Genomic DNA, 23,457 nt, shown 5'->3' with positions numbered 1-23,457 from the left:
TACAAAACAGCAAATCCAGACTTTCAAACAGGAGTGTCCCCAACATGGGCATCCTTGTTTGGTGGCCTGGGTCATAAGCCTAATGGTTGAGAGATTCCCCCCACCTCCCAACAGAAGGGAGCTTCTTAATCTTTTTTTCTTGGATCTAGCTATAGCATAATAGGAAAATAAAAATGTACATTTCTGCCACACACAGAGCTTGGTGAGGAAACTTGTAGGTTATTCTTATAAAACATTTCCTAACGAAGAAAAGGAAGCACCTGTGATGCCACCGCCGTTTCCGTGACTCAAGGTCACCCTTGTGGTCCCGCCACCCACTCACTCCGGGGCTGGCTCTCGACCTTTGATGTGTGTTCTGGCCTTAGGAGGGGCTTCATTTCCTTCGCACTGACCGGACTGCCCACAGGATGTGGGCCCTTGTCCCGAAAATGGCAGGACTCTTTCTTGACCTCTGAACTTCAAGGAAGAGAGTGAATGCCTCAGTGTGACCACCAGCCTGCCGGGATGTGGGGGTTGGGGTCACAGCAGTCTTTTTCTGGCTAAGATTCGTAAATGTGCTTCCAGCCTACCAGCGAGTCAAAACCCTAGCCTCTGAACATTCTTCTATCATTTCCAAAAAATCTTTCTGTGCCTCTTGTTTGTGAATGGGAAGGCATCTTGAACATCCTCACAAATGCCTTAGTTGAGAGTGGTGTCCTCAGTAACTCCCAGGGTTTAGGTCAAAAGGACACTACCCACCCCCCTTCTCTTTACTCCCTTCTTAGTGATTATATTCCTATTGTAGAAATGAAAATTTGAGATTGGAAGGAAAACCACAACACTGATGAAATGGCTTGTTAAAAAAGATTGAGTGAGCATCAGCATAGCTATCACCTAGACCTCAGTTGGGCTTAGTAAGGTGGTGGTCTCTGAGAATAGTTTTTTTTTAAGTGTATCTTACTGATTATGCTATTGTAGTTGTCCCATTTCTTTTTCTCCTCCTCTGCCCTGCACCCCACTCCCTCCAGCATTCTCCCCCTCTCAGTTCATGTCCATGGGCTATACATACAAGTTCTTTGGGTTCTCCATTTCCTATACTTTTCTTAACCTCCCTCTATTTTGTCCCTACCAATTATGCTTCTTATTCCTTGTACCTTTTCCCCCATTCTCCCTCCGCTCCTTCTTGCTTTGAACCCTCTGTGTGATCGCATTTCTGTGTCTGATTCTGTTCCTATTCTAGTTGTTTGCTTTGGTTTTTTTTTAAGTTCAGTTGTTGATAGTTCTGAGTTTGTTATCATTTTACTGTTCATAGTTTTGATCTTTTTAGACAAGTCCCTTTAACATTTCATAGAATAAGAGCTTGGTGATGATGAACTCCTTATCTGGGAAGCACTTATCTGTCCTTCATTCTAAATGGAAGCTTTGCTGGATAGAGCAATCTTGGATGTAGGTCCTTGCCTTTCATGACTTTGAATACTTCTTTCCAGCCTCCTATTGCTTGCCAAAGTTTCTTTTGAGAAATCAGCTTATAGTCTTATGGGAACTCCTTTGTAGGTAACTGTCTGCTTTTCTCTTGTTGCTTTTCAGATTCTCTCCTTATCTTTAATCTTGGGTAATTATGTGTCTTGGTGTGTGCTTCCTTGGGTCCAATTTCTTTGCCACTCTGAGCTTCCTAGACTTGCATGTCTATTTCCTTTGCCAGATTGGGGAAGTTCTTCATTATTTTTTCAAATAAGTTTTCAACTTCTTGCTCTTCCTCTTCTCCTTAGGACACCCCTATTATTCACATGTTGACAGGTTTAAAGTTGTTCCAGAGGTTCCTAAGCCTCATTACTCCGAAAGCTTGTTTCTTCATTTTCTTCTGGTTGAATGCTTATTTCTTCCTTCTGGTCCAAACCATTCATCTGAGTCCTGGTTTCCTTCCCTTCACTGTTGGTTCCCTGTATATTTTGTTGTATTTCACTTTGTATGGCCTTCACTTCTTTATTTTGTGGCTAATTCAGTCAGTACTCTGAGCATCTTGATTACCAGTATTTTGAACTGTGCATCTGATAGGTTGGCTATCTCTTCGTCCCTTAGTTCTTTTTCTGGAGTTTTGATCTTTTCCTTCATTTGGGCCATATTTCTTTGTCTTGGCACACCAGTCTGGATGAATGTTTCTTCTTTAACTCCTTGGTTGTCAGACTTCCATACAGTTCGATTTTCTGGCAGTTCTGGCTGTTTTTGTTTTTAAATTCGTTGTTGCCTTTTGGTTGTGGAAGGAAGCAAAGCATATCTTCCTATGCCTTCTTCTTGGCTGGAAGTCCTTATTCCCTGAAGGATAGTTTCAATGCTTAGGAAGACGTCTTTGTAAATAAAAATTGTGTACCTTCAATGTGCATAAGATGCACTGTTGATAACGGTTTCATGTGGGGAAATGGTTGGCTAGCTTCTTTTGACATCAGGTATAAATTGTATTTCCGTTTTGGGGATTGTTAAGTGGTGCGGCATGGGGGAAAGATGGGACCAGATTTTGGAACTGGGAAACTGGTACAAAATGATTCCTCACTCCGTGAGGAAATAGAAAACTTTCAAATAGCTGACCTGATTAACAGGTCAGCTTTTAGAAGCTTGTTGCAGACTCAACCACTGACTGACAGAGAGGGTAGAACCAATATGTTAGTCGTGGCTTATACAACGTACTTTCTGCTTTCTCTCTTGGTTTTTCAATTACACTTTTCACACATTTGAAACAAGCTTTTGTCTTGTTCTGCCTTTATTTTAATCCTATTGACATTTCAACCAAAGTAACCAATTAAGTCTACTAAAAATACAAGGTATGACTATAATTTTGTGGGACTAATTTTTTTCTAAACAGGTATCGATGCTACCTAAATAGTAACAAAAAATGCTTTGAACAATGGAAGCATTACTGTTTTCATTTGGTTGTAGAAATTCTACTTTTAAAATCAGTCTCAATATTTCATAACCACGGTTTTTATTTCTACGGCAGACCAAATTTTAACTACTGAAAGACAAAACCCCCATAATTTGCTGTTTTATTTAAAATCACCAGATGTAGCTGTTGCAGAATCAACCAGCCCTGCAACCTGGTAAATGATTAATACCATGGGCTTCAGAATTAATCAGACTTGGGTTCTGGTGCTCAGCTCCAGCCCCTTTGCTTGTGCAGTCCCGGGGGGCTCAGACTCCTGGGTCTCCCAGACTCCTGGGTCTGTCTGGGAGAATGGGCAGAGTGACGGCCCGGATTCCATAGTGCTGTTAAAGACCGAGATGACGGGCATCGCGTGTTGAACGCACTGTGTTGCATACTACAGCAACTATGACAGCCTCCTTTGCCCAGTGGGGAAGGAGGCCACAGTTCCTTCCCAGTGCCTACGGCTTACAGAGAGCCTGGACATCTCACACTCGAGGGGAGAGAGCTGAGTTGGGAACAGCCCCAGAGTCTTATAAAAGAGTCTTAGAAGTTAAGCTGGGGCTCCACCTGGGTAAAAGATAAGTTCTGGAGCTCCACACCCCACCCCCAGCCGCTGTGGAAGAGCTTCCCAGACTTCTGGGGAGGTGCTGGCAGGGGACCCCGGAGGGGAGAGCGTGCAGGAAACCTGTGAGCTGCTGGAGGCGCCTGTGCCGGAGTAGGTTACATTTCATGTACAGGCGGTAGATGGGATAATTTATGACCCCAGAAAAAAAGCAGATATATAGGGGAGAGGGTCCCAAAATTTAGGGAAATGGTAGAATGTGAACAGAAGAGAAACTGCCCTACCGTAGTGTGATTTGTCAAGGCAAAGCCGCTTGGCGTGGTGGGTGAGGACGCAGGCCTCCTCACTGGAGAAGCTGCCGTGTGAATGTGGGGCTCCCGGCCTCAGCGAGACATCTCAGCCCGCTTACTTGGATATTCCACCCCAAAGCTGGAGTCGGTTTTTAGGCGAGCAGGTATGAGAAGGGAAAACCTCCAGAATGAGAGCTCTGGGTCCTGCTTCCTCTTAAACAGCCATCCATTCCACTGGGTTTAGAGGACAGGGAACTGAGAAGCTTCCCAAACCAGCGCCGGGAAGAAGACGTGTTTGAACTAAGCAGCTGCTTGGGGCAGTTTCAAGTGCTGGACCCTAAGTGCCTCATCCTGGAGCCGTGTGGAGGATTTGGCATACACTCCCGGGAAGGTGGATTAGCAGGGCCCGTCAGCCCCCATGTCCAAGTTCGGAAAGGTGGTGGTGGCACCGCGTCGGCATGTGGCAGGAGCACCACTGTCTGTCCCTGCCGGGTCAGCTCTGTGGGTCGTCTGGGGAAGAGATGGCTGCCAGCAGGCTGCTCCCCAGGTGAGCAGCTCTTGCTCCACAGCTGCCAGAGAACAGGGTGGCGCATGAGGGAGGGAGCGAGGGAGGGAGGGAGGGAGGGAGGGGTAAGGAGCAGAGTCCGCACGGCTGGTAGAGACTCGAGCTTCCCCACCTACATCCCGGTGCCAGACCCGCTGCCCTTTCAGCGCTCGGTCTCCCATGGATTCCGCCAGTAGCTCGCATGGCATGCTTCACTCACAGGCCTGGGGTCATCATTAATGTTTTTGTCTTGATTTTTCTCTGTTATTTCCCCTTTCCTGTTAAGTTTCCTGTGTGCCAGGGGTTTTCTTTGTTAGGAGAGAACTAGTTTTTAGGGGCCTTCTGCCAAAATCACAGGTATGTCAAATGCTGGGCGGTCACTGGGGAAAGCAGAGCTCATTCATGGACCTGCAGTTGCAGCCCCGGCCCCTCCCCAGTGGCCACAGCCTTCTCAGGACTGCACTCCAGTGCTCCTGACCTTGGCCTTCCCCATCCCTACTGTTCTGGGGCATGCGGGTGGCGGAAACTGAGGGGCACAGAGATGGTCATCCTGAAGCTTCAGCATGTGAGTTGGAGTAACAAGCTATTGCAGAGTAAGAAAAATACTTAAAACAAATCTGTGTAGATGACTCAGTACAATTCAAACTCGGCCTGTTTTCTGTAAGTATTTCCTTGGTCTTTGGTCTAGAACAGACTGGCCGGACCTGGCTGCCTGTCAAGTCCATGGGCAGAAGAAGTGTGCTCATGGCCCTATGGCAATACACATGGAATTTTTTTACAGTGGGCAGAAAAAAGTATGTTTAATATCCACTTATGGAACAATTCAAAGGGAAATTCATTTATTAGCTATTTCCTGTGTGCCAGGTGTCTGTCTTCTGTGCCACTCACCATACCTTTGTACAGGTCAGTGATCTCATGGAGCCCACAAGGAGGTGTGCTCGGAGGGGTAGGTGCACAGCGCCCAACAGTGGTGGGGGGGGGTTGTTGTCCAGCTCAGTGCGACCCCGAACCTGGGCTTCTCCTGCTGCGTCACCTCCTTCCTAACGCGGAGCCTGGTTTTTAAATCCAAATTACCACTCAGGAAAAGGATGTTTGCATGTTATAACAAACGCAGGTGGTGAATAAGCTTATAAACAGCAACATTTTTTCTGGTGTACAATTATTTCAGCATAGCTTATGGCAGGTGCACCATGAAATGGACTGAGTGAGGGCACACTGGGCCTTTCTTTTTACACCAGTCACTGGCCCACAGCCCTGCCCAGTGGTAAACACAAGCATTTTTCTCTCAAATGGGCAGGGGAGTAAACAGCCAGTTTCCACTTGAGTTATTCAGGTTTTACCACAAATTATTAATTCCATATTACCTAGTATGTATAAAACTCTAACTTAGGTTTATTTATGTGAGTGATGTTTAACAACTGCTTGCTACCCCCATTCCCTGGCCTCTCTCAGAACCAGTTTTGGCTGCAGGAGAGGATTATACAGGTTTTCCCCTCTCTAATGGGAAGTTTAGCAGCTTCCAAAATGGTATTTACTAAGAGAAAGCCAACAAAATCAATGATCCTATTCTTTCCCTTAATACACCTATATAAGCAGCATTTTGAATCACACTCTCTTAGTATTAAGATGTTTAATTGCAAACTATTCAGTTTCTATTAAAAAACAGTTCAAAATTTTGTGTGTATGTCTGCACGTATCCCTGGAAGTAAGGCAGCTCTTAAAATTATGTATAAAAATAACATGCCATGGCATGTGTAGTAAGTGTGATTTGTACAGCTACTCCATCGTGTGGCGTTTTCCCCTTTTCTATCAGAACCATGTGTTACTCCCTTGTGACTTGTCTTAAGAGGAAAGCCACACAGACATCGTGTTAGTGCTCATGGACCCCGATTAGAGGTTCCACATTGTTGTAGCCTTAGACCAAACTCCAGAAGAAACAGTACCATACTTAGGACAGCTGAAGTCATGAAAGTGTCTGGAAACACCCCTTCTAAGGGCCAGTGTGCCAACTATGATCTAAGAGAAAGGTCGCTTCCTAGAAAAAGGCAGACCCATCCTCCTCCTCAGGGCACACTGTTGAGCTCGGAGCCTGGGGCTGGGAAGGAAGCCTCAAGGCTCCCAGACGAAGAGAAGCAGTGGCTGGGTGACCCCCCCCCCCACCCGCCCCCAGGGAGCTTCCGTGGTCGGGGCCTCTAGGGGGCTCCTGACTCTCCTTCCCCAGAATCACCGTCTGCAGAAAGCAACTGTGAAGTTCTCTGGGAAACGTTATTCTGAAAGCAAGTATGAAAAAGGAGGGGACTGAATGGAGGGAAGGAACTTCCGGTTCAGAGAGGATGCGGACAACCCATTTCTTTCAACATTATTTATTCATTTTTTTGTGTCAAAAATGTGGAGGAGGAGGAACCAAGGGAGAAGACTTAAGTGGGCTTTGGGCAAGGCCTGAGTCTCAGATTTATATCCTTGCTGTTTACGTCATGGAGAGAATTTTCTCACTGATAGGTTTCTTTCCAAAATCCAGAAGACCCCATCAGTACATTGTTGCAACAACCTTTGCTGACCCCCAACCCCCCAAAAAGTAACACTTAAGTATCACTTCTTACATCATTTTGTTGGATTTTCTAGTCAACGCCTGAAAAGAGCACAATGGGGGCTTCAGACAATTTTAACTACTTGGTTCACACACATTTTAAAAACCCCGAAGAGCCCTGGCTGGTGTGGCTCAGTGGTTTGAGCATGGGCCTGAGAACCACAGGGTCTCTGGTTCAAGTCCCTGTCAGGGCACATGCCTGGGTTGCGGGCCAGTAGTGGGTGTGTGAGAGGCAACCTGTGAATGTACTTCCCACACATCGATGATTCCCTTTCTCCCTTCCCATCTCTGAAAGTAAATAAAGAAAAAATATTTTTTAAAACTTGAGATGTTTCAGATGAATATGAAACCTTTGTAACAAGTAGGTCCCCTGAACACAAAATAGACATTTTTCCCTGGTTCAAGTTCAGGACTAAATGAAGAGGAACTGGAGTGGTTCCAGAGGACAGCAATAAAAATGATTAAAGGACTGATGATGAAAGGTTCAAGGACTTGGGATTACTTAGCCTGGAGAAGAGAAATCTGAGGGGTGATTTAACGGCAGTCTTCAACTACAGTATGTGGAGGACTACAAGTATGGCAGCCAGCTGTTCCCCAGCTGTACTGAAGGTTGGAAAGAGGAGATAGAATTTCAGCAAGAGATTTGTTACACCCGTAGTATGAAGGGTCCTCCCGCTAGCTCGATGGATGGGAAACCACCGGTCGGCCCCATCTGAATCCCGGTGACACCCTGCACTCACTTGGGTGCTGATTTCCGTCTACACCTGGGGACCGGGGGGGGGGGGGGTGGCGGGGCGCCCATGCCACACAAGCACCTTCGAGGGGGAACTGCGCCCGCAGCACCTGAGACCAGCTCTGGCCTGGCCCGTGGGTTTAGTTCACCATTACCAACTCCAGATTAGCAGGAAGTTCACTCTTTTAAAATATTACAGTTTAAAAAACGTTTTATTACAAAGCTTTTAAAAAATGCTCAGCACGTTAACTCAAACTGGAATGACAGACATTAGGTGACAGTTTGGGGCAAAGGCTGTGCCTTGCTGTTTAAAAAAATGGGCACGTCAATGATCATTTTAACAAGTGGCATAAAATTCCACTAACTGGCTAATAGAAACAGATACAAATACAGAACATTGAAAGTAATAACAATTCAAGTGCTGGGCTTTTTACAAGAAGGGGTGAGAAGAAATGAAAATTCACTGCAAAGTGGTCTACGGAAAGTATCTGTTAAGGTTTACCATTAAAAAAAGGAGACGAGATCAGAAGAAAAATAAAATGAAACACGTAGTACTGCCCACTGCGACCAACAGAGTGGATCTGGCTGTTGGGTTCACTTAGCTCTATCGAACACCTTCGGAGACAGAGGCCACTATTTGTGACAAGTCATTCACAGAGAAGCCACTCACTGGGCAAGATGCTGCTCGAAACAAAGGTGGCTTCATTTCATTTCATTTTTATTTCAAACTTTTCCAGATCTTTGAATTTTACTTAAAAGCTCATAGCTAGCAAAATATACAAGAAAATTAAAACTAAAAAGTGTAAATTTAAAAAAAATTCAAGTTTAAAAAAAAGCAAACGTTAAGATTGATCTTTTTGCACTGTTAAATAAAAGCATTAGGAGAAAGGAGGAGAAAGAAAGGCAAAGACGGAGACAAAGAGGGGACTCTTCCACAAGGTCCCCACTGGGACGCGGGGGCATGCAGACTGCCGGCTCCAGTTGCTGGTGGCAGCCGCAGCAGCCAAGTGACTGTCCTGGCCAGAAGGTGACAGGTCTGGATGTGAGATGCTCTGGGAAGGGCACGGCGGGCGTGAGGGAGGCGAGCTGCTCAGCGGGCCCAGGGCCTGTGAGCAAACTCGTGTGCTTTTCAATTTTCTTTTAAAAAACCTTTAACGCTTTATTTTGGAACTTGGCTCTCGCAGCAGATGGACGGGGGTTGGCAGTGATTGTCTCTATGGATCAGTGTCTCTGGCAGTGACCTCAGAGTGAAGTTGGTGTCGGTTCTCATTTGGGGTCGACTGGGCAAGCTGTGGAGACAGTCTGGGTTTCAACAAGCTTCCATCTCCAGAAGAGGTCCCGGGGCCGCTGCCTTGGCTTTGCACGTTGGGAATGAGCTTCGTTTTCCACCTCAGGAAGGAACACATGAAATGCTGTTAATGTGAATTTGCCACAGGCCTTGAAAAGGTTTTAACCTCTACCGACTACAGTCCATGACTTAAGGTGTCTGCACTTAATCCACTTTTCAATTTAGTGATGGTTAAAACAAACTGCACGGTAGCCCCAAATCCCCAGACTACGTGAGAGGCAAGTGTATTTTACTGAAAATTTTTTTGTCCCATGCATGTGTCTATGTATGTACATATGTATGTATGTATGATGTGAGGTAGAGTTTTAAAAAATACATTTACTACTTTGGATCATGGCCAAACATGGATTGTAATGGTGGGTAACACCTAAATCAGGGAAAGAACCGTCATGTAAATAAAGGGTGTGGGCTTGTGAGTCCACTGCAGGCGCCCATTGTATGATTCTACTACACGGGACCAAACCGCACCACAACCAGCCCAGGCACACGCACGCCCATCACAAGCCCCCGCGCCCAGGGTGTGCCCGGTTCACTGCATTCAGTCCAAGGTGCACAGTCTTCTCCAATTTTACTGAAGCTTTTATAATTCTCACGATTTTTTCCTTCCTGATAGCTAGGATCTCTAATGTTAGCCTTGGAATGTACACCTGACAAGCACTGAAGTAATTGTTGGTTAATATTGCTGATGACAATGATTTTTTTTCACAAAGGAAAACCCCCAAATCCCAAAATGAGATGACATTTTAATAAGCAATTAAAAATAAAATATAACTTCGTAACGGGATGAGACAAAGACAAAAGCAAAAGCGTCCCAAAGTTTGGTTCCTTCACCCGGGAGAACACCTGCCTCCCCTGCTTTGAACTTGGGGAGGCAGGTGCCTGACGCTCTCGGGGGAATCCCAACCTTCTGTGTCTGTGCTGTCCTTGTCACTAGCAGTTTTCTTTAAAAATTCATTGTAATCTTGAACGTCTTCACGCTTTTAAGTGAGTGGAAAGAGACATCGGAGGAGAAACAGAAGGCTGCTTTGAAACAGTTTACCAATAAAAGCTAAACTTCGGGTAAGGGGGTTACAGTTGCAAAGCACTGTTTACGGAAGGAGAGCTCAGTGAGACGGAACGGCGCCGGGAGGAGCGGCTAAGACCCACTGCGCACGCGCAGGGCCCAGGGNCGTCTTCACGCTTTTAAGTGAGTGGAAAGAGACATCAGAGGAGAAACAGAAGGCTGCTTTGAAACAGTTTACCAATAAAAGCTAAACTTCGGGTAAGGGGGTTACAGTTGCAAAGCACTGTTTACGGAAGGAGAGCTCAGTGAGACGGGAACGGCGCCGGGAGGAGCGGCTAAGACCCACTGCGCACGCGCAGGGCCCAGGGAGCCCGGAACGTGTTGGCTGTCACTGTGATGACGCGACACCACCAATGCTGGCCCTCGAAATGACTCACTGAAACTGGAGAAGCTGTCTGAAACCAAAAACAGAAGGAAAAAAGCCATAGGGTGCTGTCACCCTAGGAGGTCTTCAAAGACAATTTCGAGTCTTTTCTCCTGCAAAATTACCCTTTCCCTGTTCAACAGGAAAACACACACTCAGTGTTGTGGTTCTCCAAATGTAAGCAGGGTACCTACTGACCTTTCACCCTGGAGGATCGGAGTGCCTTTCCCCCTACTGACCTTTCACCCTGGAGGATTGGAGTGCCTCAGGAACCTCTTTCATAGGAGAAAGGAGTCAGGCTCAGAGAGAGGGGAGGGCACTGTGGTTCTGCAGCCCAGATCTCCAAGGGTTTGCTCCAGGCTGCTCCTCCGCCGGAGGGATGGCCTTGCAGCACTAGCCTAGGGGCTCACAGCTGCTGAAGACAAGTGCTGTGGCTCAGAATGGACTGGCATTAGAAGCCAGGTCTGCAGGCTGAGGGGGACAAACTGTCCCTCTGTTGGGATCTGCCCCTAATCCCAGGCGCAGCCTGACTCTGAGGTCTTGAGGTCAAGGCCTCCGCTGCTGTGGTCCCACTGCTCGAGCGGGCAGTCTGCAGCAGCCCGCACCTGTGCTCACCAAGGCGCCCTTCCCCTCTGGCCTTACCCCACAGAGCCTCCTCCTCCCTTGGTGAGCTGAGCATAGGACTAGCGTAATTGCTGAAACAAACTTGGCTGTCCAGAGGGGCTATTTGCCGCAGAGATGATGTGTACTTCCAGAAAGAATCTCAACATCTACTAAAGCCATTTCTTTCCAAGTAGTTGCACATTTCCCCACAATTATTTCATTATCTCAGTGTCTTCTTACAAATCCTCCTGAGAAGCGGACTTCAGAACAACTCTGTACGAGTGTCAACCAGAAAAGCAACTCATCCCCCACCGGACACTTTCCTAACAGTGGAACCGGCATTTAAGTAAGTTGGCAAAGAAACCATCTCCCTATTAGATAAGGCAGTCTGAACCTGGTTGCTCCTATGAATACAAGGTTGTCGGGGTGGACCAAGGCTTGGCTCCAGACGAGACAGATGGGGGCCTGACGGTGTTGCTTCACAGATATAAAACTGGTCAGATCAAGAGTCTTTTCAAGAAACCACAGGCATGACGCTCGGAGACTGGAGACTTCCCACATCTAAGGCTTCACCGGGAGGCTGTGGCGAGGCCGGGCCGGGCCAGGCGAGCCCCAGCACAGCCCAACCCACCAGTGAAGTTGGTGCAATCAAAGCCGCAATTACTGCTCCGGCTTCAAAGGGAGTCAGTTAAAGCTCAGGTTCCCTCCAGCAGGAGTCACTATGGCTGCGGCGTGCACAGTGGATTTCAGGGAGGCACAGGATGGCCCCCTCCCCCCGGCTGAAACCCATGATGTTCTCTTTCCTGGACCAAACCCCAAAATATCCCACTAACCAAACGGAACCAGAAACTCAAATGGGCAGAATCATTTATCAGGAGCCCAAAGGAAAATCTGAAGATTTCCAGATGGACCTGTTTGGGGGAGATAAATAGCACTAACTCTGAGAGCTTTCTTTCTAGGCCTTGACTTAAAAGAAGCAAAGAAAGGAAAAGGGGGTAATTCCTGCTCCACTAGCTCTAAGAGAGGAAGCTGAGTGCTTTGCCAGCCCATACCCCATGGTTCCACAGCCCAGCCCCCTTCCCCAGGGTGGTGCTCTGTCCTGACTGGCACAGCTAGTGGGGGGGTGGGGGTGGCGCAGGGGACAGCAGAGGGGTTGGCAGGAATATATGTGAAGATCTGCCCCGACCCCCACAACTAGTGTCAGGTAATATCACAATCACAGCCTTGTTCAGAAATGGTGAGGAACCCAAAAAGGCGGGTTGGAAGAAAAGATCCTTCCTTTATCCCCCACCCCAATGTTACTAGTGAGGAACAGGAACTTTAAATGTTTTTAAGTTATGACATGAAATTTGAGGAGTGGTATCAGAGATATGTTCTGAACAGAGGCAGACTTTAAGCACACTACACACTTTACCCCGACTGCCCAAGTTTCAGCCCCGCCACGCGGCCGGCCGACCAAAGCCTGTCACGTCCAAGCATGAGCGCTCGCCTTCCGCAGCAGCGTCACGGGTGCGGGGTGCGGGGTGCGGGGTGCGGGCGAGGAGAGGGGCAGACTCCCGCCGGCCTGAGCGCCCCCTGCACTCGGTCTGAGGGACTGGTCCCAGGGACCCGCCTCAAGGGCGCCTAGGCCTCCTGGTTCCAGGTGGGTCACCGCCTTGTCGATTCTGTGGCGGTCTTGTCCGCAAGGAGCTGGGGACAGGGGAGGAAAAGCAGTGTCCACCGAGCACGGGGACAAGCTCCTCACATGTCCGGCGTCTCGTTGCCACCCCCCAGCTCCACGGATTTCGGTCCATTTACAGACAAGGCCGTTGGGACTGTGTGAGGTTAACCTGCCTGCCTGAGGTCACCCAACCAGTGGACGGCAGGATGAGCTTTTGGGCCCTTAATGTATGTTCTCTCCACCTCGCCTTTCTCCTCATTCTGCCCAAAACAATAAAGCGGCTTTCCGGAAGCTCACGGGCAGCTTCAGCAGGGCCACCTCACGCACCTGGGCATCGCACAACCGGGCAGCCTCGGGGGACAAGCACGCAGCCGCCGAGGAAAACAGGGACGGCGCCCCCCGCTGTCCCCGTGCTGTCGGGAAGGGCACTCACGGACACTGCCTCACCCTCCTCACCAGAGCCGCCTCCACGCACCAACTTGGGCGCCAGTCACTTTTCACTTTTACTTTATTGAAATAAGCTTTGGTTTCTCATTCTCAAATTCACACCATGTCAGAGGGACGTATTACTGTATGGGAGAGGCACAGTCGCAATCAGAAAAGGGATAAACAGAATGTTTAAAGAGCGGATTTTTAAAAAATCCAACGTGACCTGGGGTCATTAAGGATAGTGGCAGAGAGCCAACCAAGGTTTCGAAAGATTTTAAGGAAAAAAGGAGCTGTTGCCGACAGCACCCTTTCCCTGTCCGCACGGGAAACACACCCCACGGCACGCACTGTGGGATGATGCAGGAGGTGTGAAGAAAGACTTAATTTCAATGTATTCTCTGCTGAAGACAGAGTTACGCCCCCAAAAGTAAAACACTCCATGCTCTGTGAACTTAAATAAGAGGTAAACCTAGCATTCTCTGGGGAACCCCATTATTCAGCAGGACGGTTTTTCTCTATTGTTCCAGACGGCTCAGTGAGAAAAACAGGCAATTAAACAAAATTTGTCGCAAATACATTTTCAATTCTATCAGCCATTCCTGTGCATTGATCTTAATTCATGTTCATGAACAATACTAAATATTACATGTCTCAAGAAGGTTTTAATGAGCCTCATATTTCCGTCCCTCTCCTGTATCTATTGACATATGATCATCTCTGATGGCCAAGGGTCCAGTTCCCTGTTCCTCTCACCCAACGCAACTCACAATTCTAGTTCTTCTGACCGCAGAAGAAGGATGAGGAATGGGTGGCCAGGACACTGCAGCACAGAAGAGATTTTTAAAGTTTTCACCACGTGCACAGTCCCCTCCCAACCTCTTCGCTAATGCACAGCTGTCTAGACAGAACCGCCCCATCTGTGAGTTGGATGGGCCCAGCCACAGCTGGCCACTGAGCTGCAGCGTACACCTGCCAGGCTGCTGCCCGGTGCTCCTCTCATGCCCACTCCTCACACCCATGGTCGGAGCAGTGGGCCCTGACAGCCATCTGCAGGGTGACCATCGCCTCTGGCCACAGCTCACAGTGGCTCGGGGCAGCAGTCTGACCACGCTGGGCCCCCCAGAGGCCCTTCTCTGGAACTCGGAGGCAGCGCTGTCTCTTTGGAACAGCGATACTGGGATGACCCACAGGCGTGGGCATTCTGCACTAGTTGATCAGAGAGCTCGGGGACTCTATCTGTAGGAAGGAGGATGAAGCAATTTTCAGGGCATGGCCTGCGTAAGGGGCAGGGAGATCATTTGGACAACTTTCCCAGGCCCTTTTCTAGTGCTTTTCTCTGCCCCACTGTCTTCGGCTTCCTCTAGATGCACCTGTGCCCGTAAAACAGTGTTCCTACCCTGCCTGAGCTCACATGTGACCTGACGGCCCCCATCTCAGGAGAATGAATGATGCGCCCTCCAGAAGGGGCAGAGTTTGAAAGCCTGCAGTCCACACACAACACAGTCTAGACACAGTGTCATTAAGCAGCCGTGGCCATCAAGGACAGTGGGACCAAGCCTGCCCTTAGTTTCAGATGTCGATTTTCCTTGTGGAATGTTCCTTCTGTGGAGTCCCTAGTAAGGAACATCGCAGTCAAGTGCCATCCATGGGGGGTTGAGCAGGGATTTGAGGACACACACAGGAGGAGGGGAGGCACAGGCAGGCTAGCATCTCAGGCAGGAACACACACAGGGACGGGGGGAGCGCAGGCCTCTCCTGGCCACCGAGAACTCCATTCCTGGGCTGACTGAACCATCGACCCTGGCAAGATGAATGATGTCATCCAAGATGAATCGGATCTGATCGCTGTGGCAAAGGGCAAGCAGAAGGGCCCCTGGGCGAGGCCTGCATTGGAAGGGCCGCTTTCCAAGACAGGGCAGCAGGCACGTGCACTTTCCTGGGAAATGCTGACCCGGGCCCTGGAAGCCGCACAGCCCCCGCCACCAGGGCCACTGTGTCATCCCTGGGTCTCCCTGGTCTGATGGTCACCCCTCCCCCCCCGGCAGACACCCCCCCCCCCCGTAGACACCCTCCCCCCCCCCCCAGCTCCCTTTCTGGGAGCCCCTCAGCCTCATGTGTCTCTTCCTTATTTAGTGACAACTCTGGGCCAGGGGCTTCCTCAGTGTTGGACACACTTGGTGCCTAAGTGCGTGACAAAAGGATGAAGAATAGAAAACAGAATGCCATTTTTCTACTTTCTAATTGTCAAAACCTTAATTTAATTTTTACTATGAGACTTTGACAAGACTTTTCCAGCTGCTTCCCACTCTATTACTTGGTAAGAGCACGGCTGCATTTTCTAACTGGACACACCAGCACAGAAGCCAACACCCAGAGGCTTATTGGCACTTAATGGGGTGACCGCAGTCACACTGAAGACAGGTTAGAGCAAAGTGTGGGCAGCAGAGTCCAACTCAGCGGGGTGAACTTCAGAGACTATATGAAATAAACATTTTTTCAACAAGACCAGTGAAAATATCCAGACTGTGCCCTGACCGCAAGGGCAGGGGCCCCTCTCGCCTTGGGTCAGGCTGCTCCTGAGAGACCTTCGGGGTCACCCCTCCTGAAGATGCCCCCTGCCCCACACTGCAGCCAGTCAGCTCTGCAGGGAGGCCTCCCAGCACCCAGGGGCCCCGAGTTCCCAAGCCCTGACCGCCTCACCGGGCTCACAAACACCACCTTCAAATGGAAAGCAAGAGACGCTCTTTTTAAAGGTGTACGTCCAAGTGCCGCACAACTAACTGGTGTGCACTGTGCTGTACTAGAAAGTGCCTCTCTCACAGGCATACCTCTCGGCTCCAGGAAAATAAAGGCTGAAGTAAAAACACATTTTAATTTCTCAGTTCAGCAAGCGCAGGAGATGAAGACGGCGCCAGGGCCGGCGTGTGAGTGTGCGCAGCCGAGTGCCTGTGAGTGTCTGAGTCCCCATGTTTAACCAGAGGTTTCATGCTTTTTTAAAAAAAAGATAGGTTTTTTTTAAAACTAGTTCTTTGATGTTATAAAATCAAAGAAAATACATTAAAATATCAAAAGAATATAACAATCTATATAATTTAAGATGGTGGACTTTTTGTATTTGTTTTGCTAAAGTTACTAACCAATTTGTCAAGTTGTATTTTTAAATTAGTAAACTCAGAATGATAATCCTTTTTATCTTTTCAAAAATTCTACATCTTTGCTTCTTTAATTCCTTATGAATCTTAATTAAGTCAGGAAGGGAAGTTCAGTATTTGATAATAATCTTTGACTCCTGATAAGCTCAAGATATTATGTATTACAAATCAAGCGTGTACCAAAACACTGGAAACTCACAGCAACGTAATCACTGTTCTATCAAACCCCAGAATTCCCTCGTGACAGACAGCTCAAGTGTGACCTCCTCCAGGAGGCCTTCCTTGATCTCACGCTGATTTAAATACTTCCTGCTCTTTACATTTACATGATGTACAGCACGCACCTCCTTCATAGCATAAAATGTATTACTTTATAATTACCCATTTGTATGTCTGTATCTTGTTAAACTGACACTCCAGGAAGGAACAGGGTCCAGTTAGCAAACACTCCCACTGCCTAGTGCACTTCTAGACTCGAGGGGCTGGTCCTCACTGTACGTTTGCAACACGAATCAACTAACACCTGGCATTTGTGACACCAGCCTTCCAGCCGGATGCAAGAGAATGTGGGCAGCCTCACTCCCTCTGTCCCTGGGCTACCAGCATTCCCACAAGTCCAAGAGCTAAGTATGAACTTGGCTTTCATGAAAGACCCACAGCTTGGGAATCCCCTCCAACCTGGAGGAGTGTCTGTTGTGAATCCCACGTCTAATTGTCCTGGAAGTTGTTGCAAGGTATAGAGATTGGATGAGTGCTAATTTCTTTGTCTCGACATGATTTCACCGGAGTAAATACTCTTACAGCACACGAAGGAGGAACACACGGGGAGACAGGGACCCAGCTAGGTGTATGAGGAACCACCCCGTGGGCCGATTTCTACCTGGGTCTGCATGAGGCCACTGCAATGGCACTTCCCCTCAAACAGGGAGCTTCAGGGGAAACATCTACCTTTTAAAGAGCAGACCCACAAGTTTTCAGAGGGTTTTCTCATTTGCTGAGGGGAGTCTTCCTCAGTAGCAGGGCCATTTTCCTCACAGCTTCTTATTCCACAGTAGCTCAGAGTAAAGACTTGCCCAGCATTGGAGCTACGGACACGGAGGCAGGATTTTTAAGGACACCCAAACAGCATTAGGTTTCTCGTAAGAGAAATAAAGCATCTCAAAAAACCGCTTCCTGTGGGAGTCGTGATGTCTCCCCTGCCTGGGCCTGTGTTCCATCAGCTCGACCTGCCCAAAGAGGGGCACGCAAGGGTGTAGATAACACTCAGCAACGTGTGTTCAGAAGTGAACACCAGTCACGTGAGATTTCACATCACACTGCGCACGGGATTGATTCCAATCAAATATTCTATGCCTTTGGTTTGTATCTAAGCTGAGGCCAGCACCGGCATGACCATCGTCCGGCAAACAAGGAGCCATGTGACTGTGTCAGCAGAAATCCCGGCCTCCCCAGTTCTGGGGAGGAGTGACCTGCAGGGGACTGAGCATCCACACTGTGTACGAGTCATTCTTGAGGTCACACGGCTTTTAACAGTTTCACAAAACCACAGGCATAGAACCAAGCATACAAATGAGTGCATATAAAAGAGACCCAAGTCTCTTTAACAACACCGGGAGGCAGTGTAGACCACGCTGAGCAAAGCAAGCTCGGAAGCTGGACCTGAGACAATGGGGGACCCTAGAGGCCATGGGTCCAGCCCTTTCAGTCCCGCTGCCGCCTGGGGAACCAGAGGTCCACTGGCTCTAAATGACTTGCCCCAGGCCACACAGCTTACATGGGGCCTCCCTCCTCCTCTAAGCTTTTTCTGCAACAGCGGCTATTTTCTTTGTCTTTCGTTTCTCTGCGACTGCTCTGTGCCAGAACCACGCACAGAATACCATCCATTTTTCAAGAGTAATGACTGGGTATTATCAAATGTCACCTCCTTGGGAAGGGCCCTTCCTGACCAGCCCACTGAAAGCAGACCACCAAGCCCAATCCGCATTTTATTTTGATTATAGCACATATACTTTCCTGTTTATTCTTCAGCACCCACCACACAGCAGTGTAAGCACTATGAGAGCTGGGAGCTCATTTGCCTCATTTAACCCCTATTTCCAGGTCTTAAAACGCAACATGGCAATTATTAGGTGCTCAATAAATGCTGAATGATGATGAAACAAGTCAGTGACTACACATACCAAGGTCTCTGATACCCAAAAACAAGGAAAGAGGTGGGGGGAGAGTAGGAATATTATCATTTCTAATTCACTGAAATCTTTATGAGTGCAAATCTTAGCTCCTCGTTGCTCAATAAATCTTGTCTAACGACAACCAGTGCTGTTCTCAGGTGAGGAGGACAGCGACTGTGAAGGTGGAGGAACGGGCCTCAGAGCATCACTAGAGATTCTGAGTAGGGGAAGAAGTCCCACCGTCTGCAGCCTCGCCCAGCAACTGGTGAGAATTTTCTCTTGTGGAGGGTAGGGGGCACTTTCTTAAGTTTTTTGGGACAAAATGGAGAGGATTAGAGAGAGATTAAAGTTCAGGTTTTCTAAAAACAAATACCGTATTTTTCGGACCATAAGATGCACCTAGGTTTTAGAGGAGGAAAATAGGAAAAAAATTTGAAGCAAAATATGTGGTCAAATATTTAATAACATAAATACAATAATATTTCACCTATGTAAATTAAACAGAACTCAACAGCAGCATTAACAACCATTATTCCTCCCAGATTTGGGGGGGAATGCATCTTTATAGTCCGAAAAATAAGTACAGTGATAGCTGTGACTTATTTTTAAAGATGTTTGAGATACAGTCTCGGACAAAAATGTAATTAGCTTAATGTTCTACTTTAAAATACTATGTAAGGTTAATAGGGACACAGAATCAAATAACAAACTTTGAAATAAAGAAGTACATTTTTAAATGACTTTTAATAGAAACAGCACTGAAGATTCTGGAGCAAGCAGAAGATGGAATAAATCAGTCCATGTCAGCCCTCGGCACTTTGCGCGTCGGAGGGTCTTCCGTACAGGGAAGAGCAGGGGAGCGAGGGCTGCTGTCCGGACCTGCACGCGGTAGTTAAAAGAACAGCATTCTTTCACAAAGAAGGCAACGACCCCACAACGCTGGTGTATGGGATTGCTACTATACTTCCATTACGACGGGAGCTTCTAGTGGCAGGAGTGACGTCATCTCTCTGCTCCTAATAACCAAGCCGGGAGACCTGCTCAGAAGAGGTCCTTAAATATAATAGTCTCTAGGTGGAATGACATAGGGGTATCTGTGACGTTTTTTTGGTACCATGTTTGGACACCTAGACGGAGGGATGATTCCATTTTCACTTGGAGCAAAGCCTCCCACTTGACATGTGTTTAATGGTAGCATCAAACTCCAGGGGTGGAGTTCTGGAGAAGCCGAGGAACCCAAGTGAGATCAGGACGCTGCTGCACCAGGCAGAGGGCACCTGAGCTGGGGGGTGGAGGGGGCAGCGAGGGTGACGGCAGAAGGCAGGCTTCCATGGCGCAGAGACACCTGCGGGCGGCAGGTGTCACCATTCCCATTTCATAGACGGGAAGAAGGAAGATTACAAAGCTGAAGTAGATTGCCCAGGCAAACCTCGGGGTTTAAAATTCAGACCTGGCCCTGGCCAGGTGGCCCTATTGGTTGGAGCACTGTCTCATACACCAAGAAGTTGCAGGTTCAATCCCCATTCTGGTTGGAGCCCCTGTTGGGGCATGTACGGGAGGAGGCAACCAATCGATGTTCCTCAATCCATGTCTCGGTCTCCCTTCCTTCCTCTTTCTCTAAAATTAATGAACTTATCCTCAGGTGAGGATAAAAAAAAATTCTGACCTATTTAGTACCCAAACCTCTGCTGTCTCCTTTGGGAAAGTCCACTGACATTTTGGCACCAAAATTCGGTTCTAAAGATTGAGTTGGAGTGAACTGGTTCTGGTCAAGCACTAATGACGTGCAGGCCAGTGCTCGCCACAGGCACGCTGCAGACGGGTCTCTCCCTCAGGCAGAGGACACAGGCTTTCCGGGCACTGGGCAGTGTGTGCAGTGGCCTCCACCGTCCAGGGGGACTGCTGAGAGTTCCTGCGTGGACTGAGCACAGGACCCGTACGGAGGCGTGGAGAGCAGGAGAGACTAAAGGCAGAGCCCTGAGGAGAGGGCTGGGGGGGAGCTTGGCCAGGTGGTTTGTGCTTTATCCTTCAGATGGGGAAGAGCCTTGACCGTTTCCAGCCAGGAAGAGACCCAGCCAATCTGCTTATTTTAGCCAACCCCTCCGGGAGCTGGCAAGAAAGCCTGGAGGCCGGATAATGACCCAAAGGCTGTTAAATAATCCGGATGGAAAAGTCTGTGCTCCTGAGATGGGCTGAGTGCGAGAGGAAAGCCAGACAGACCCCAGAGGTGGACCTGGCGGGACCCGGATGTGGCTGCTGGAGAGGGCAGAACCCAAGGTGGCCTCTCGGAAAAGAACTGCCACCGAGAGAAAGCGCAGGCACTGTGGGATCAAAGCTCAGCAACGACCACAGCGACACAGAGAGCCAGGTTCCCCGGGCTGGTGCTTACGCGTCCAAAAATAAAATTAGACCCCAAAGAAATGAAATGAATATTACTTACAAATACTAGAGAAAGATCTGGCAATGATGGCCAGTAAAGAAAACACCTTAGAGCGGCACAGAGGTAATTCAGTAGTCCCCATGCCGTATTTCAAAAAACAAATAAAGCACATCTTTCTTTCTCACGAGAAGCAAATACATTACTTTCAAGTATCTCTGTATCTTCTCAATTGGAACGTCATCTCTAAAGAGCAAAAAGGGCTGAGTCTGGATATGGCGCAGGCCTGGGCTCCTCACACCCGGCCCTGGGCGTGCTGAGGGAATCGTGTTTTGCTCGCTGGTCTGTGTTGTTGTTTGTTTGTGTTTTAAGCAGGCAGGGATGCCGCTCATCAGAGTAAGGCGTGAGTGAGAAGAGAATTAAGGAAAAGGGAACGGAGAAAGATGAAAGGGGCAGAGGGGGAAGAAAGGGAGAGATCAAGGCATACTATATTGCAAATACATAGCCGGTATAAAAACCATCAGATTTTTTAAAGCGCTCATTTGATTTTGGTGGCGTTTCCTCTTCAAAGGAGCAATGGGGAATGGCATCGGTGTGAGCAAGAAGATTCACAAGCCAGTGCCTTTGTTCACCACTAGGGTCAGCAATAGGGCCAGAGAGTCGTCCTTACCATGTTTCAGATGTAGGCAGCTGTCATTCTCGGGCCTGTACCTGCAGAAAATTGTGTCTTTAACAAATGGTGACTGAAGAGGCTGTTGAACATTCCAAATACGTAGCAGCTACAACATCACGTGGACTTGTTCGCTTTACTTTTTATGGTTCTTATACCAGCCATTTTTATGTGTGCAGTCCAAGTGGCCTTACTTTTAATGAAAGAAAAGAGGGAACTAAATAGGACCTCACTGACTGATGCCTTGAATTAATGGATAGGAAAGGCAAACCCTATCATCATGTTTTCTATTTTTTTAAATAACCTAAACCTCAGAAAAGACTCTCAAGGGGATATACAGTAGCATACTATAGAATCATCATAAAAATTTGTACTATAGTTATACGAATACAAGAACTGAAGTGTTAATAAAGCAAAGAGAACAAAGACAAAGAAGCAAAAACAAAACAAACAACCACCGTTAACCAGGATTCCAGGTGACCGGCAGGCTTGGGGAAAGGAGTTTTTGGATGTGCCTTCCCACAGCCACATTGAAAAGAAAGGTCTCTGAAAACATCTTTAAAGAATTTCAGGAGGAAAAGCGGAGTTGAAGTATCGCAAGTTACAGCTGCAGAATAAAGCAGTGTGTACACAGAAAGACGCAAACTACTTTAAAGGTGTTTGTCAGAAGCGTGAGAACTGACTGAAAAGCCACACGGGGCCTACCTGATGTCGATTCCTGCAGTTTCTCTCTCTTCCTCTTCTTCTTCTTACCCTGGAAGAAGACAGCACATTGTCGTGTTACATCCCGTGCGGGCCCTCGGGGGGAGTGTGGCACAGAAATGCAAGCAGGTGATTGATCAACAGAGGGACAAAGACGCCTGGGGTTCACTTCTCTCTCTCCCCCACCCCCTTTCCTTCCCTCCCAGCATCCGGACCTGGGTACAGTCAGAAAGCCAGAGAAGGAAAGCGAGTTCTTAGTTCTTTGTGAGCTCTGTGTCTACAGCCTCATACGAACAGCAGCAGCATTGGCACCGGGAGGGCCTCACGCACACATGGGGAGGGGGATGCCCTAGGGGGTGGCCCCAGCACCGCCCTCAGGGAAAACCCACTCATGGAGGTGGAGCTTTGTGTGTGATACATTTCCTTACTGTGAGTCCCACCACACACTTAGAAGTTCGGGATGTTAACTGAGGACCCTCAGTCCCCGTGGTAGACATGATGTGACCGAGGACAAGGGGCTAAAGTGTAAGATCGAGACTGAGAAAACGAAAGGTAATCTCAAAGACTGATTTCTGACAGTTCAGGAGCTTGCTTCCTAAAACAGACACAATAATATGGATACGCATGCAATTTTGAATATGTTCCAAAGTCATCTTAATCACAAACGGAAAACTTTAGGTCCCATTTGTAGTGCTCTAGTTTTCTGTTTTTCATCATAGCTACTTCCCTCTCAAAAAATAATTGTAATAGGGCATAGACACAGCACCTATTTGATTTATATGGATAGTAAATGACCAACCTGGATTAGGCTGGGACTTTCAAATAACTGTAACAGAACACATATCACATCCAGTATCTCTATCTCACGTCTGCAGTATAATCACTTTAACAAATAACAAAACATAAAACTATGAAATTGTACTGAATATATTGTGTGAATACACATATAAACATACTGGGCGTCAAGACTACTCGAGGTGCTCTGGCGGAGGGGGCAGACAGGGAGAGCACGCATCTCACAGGCCTCCACTGTCCCCCTTCCAAACGGAATCGCTGTGGTTTTATCTCACAGGTGCTGTGAGTTTATTTCATATCTGGAACCAGCTTCCTCGCCCTCTCCTCCTACCTTCCATCTGTCCTTTAATATTCGCCTCCAGTGTCACCTCTTCTCTGTCCCAACCCGCTCTGCCCTCAGGCAGAGCTCACCACCTCCCTCGCCCCTGGTGCTGTGCTGGGCTGTGCCCCTCTGCACAGCTGGGCCCACCAGAGCGCCTCCTGCGTCAGCACGTCTCTGCCACCCAGCTCG

General features: G+C 48.1%; 1 protein-coding gene across 3 annotated transcripts in view; it reads right to left on the bottom strand.

Moving 5' to 3' along the window:
* Window positions 1-8,254: 8,254 nt before the first annotated feature.
* The window catches only part of LEF1 (lymphoid enhancer binding factor 1), a 113,935-nt gene continuing 98,732 nt past the window's right edge, over window positions 8,255-23,457 (bottom strand). For 2 of the 3 annotated variants that reach the window (XM_037031846.1, XM_037031847.1), the window contains exons 10-12: window positions 22,155-22,203; window positions 21,450-21,490; window positions 8,255-9,001 (exon numbers count right to left, since the gene is read on the bottom strand). In XM_037031846.1, coding sequence (XP_036887741.1) covers window positions 21,456-21,490; window positions 22,155-22,203 — 84 coding nt within the window. In that variant the 3' untranslated portion in view covers window positions 8,255-9,001; window positions 21,450-21,455. The remainder of the gene's footprint in view (window positions 9,002-21,449; window positions 21,491-22,154; window positions 22,204-23,457) is intronic. The other variant, XM_037031849.1, reaches the window with a different exon arrangement.

The sequence above is a fragment of the Sturnira hondurensis genome, unplaced genomic scaffold (genome assembly GCF_014824575.4).
Source record: "Sturnira hondurensis isolate 20B ecotype Veracruz unplaced genomic scaffold, ASM1482457v3 Scaffold0021214, whole genome shotgun sequence".
Taxonomy (NCBI): domain Eukaryota; kingdom Metazoa; phylum Chordata; class Mammalia; order Chiroptera; family Phyllostomidae; genus Sturnira; species Sturnira hondurensis.
The sequence above is the reverse complement of the archived record's forward strand: the minus strand, read 5'-3'. Positions and strand labels throughout refer to the sequence as shown.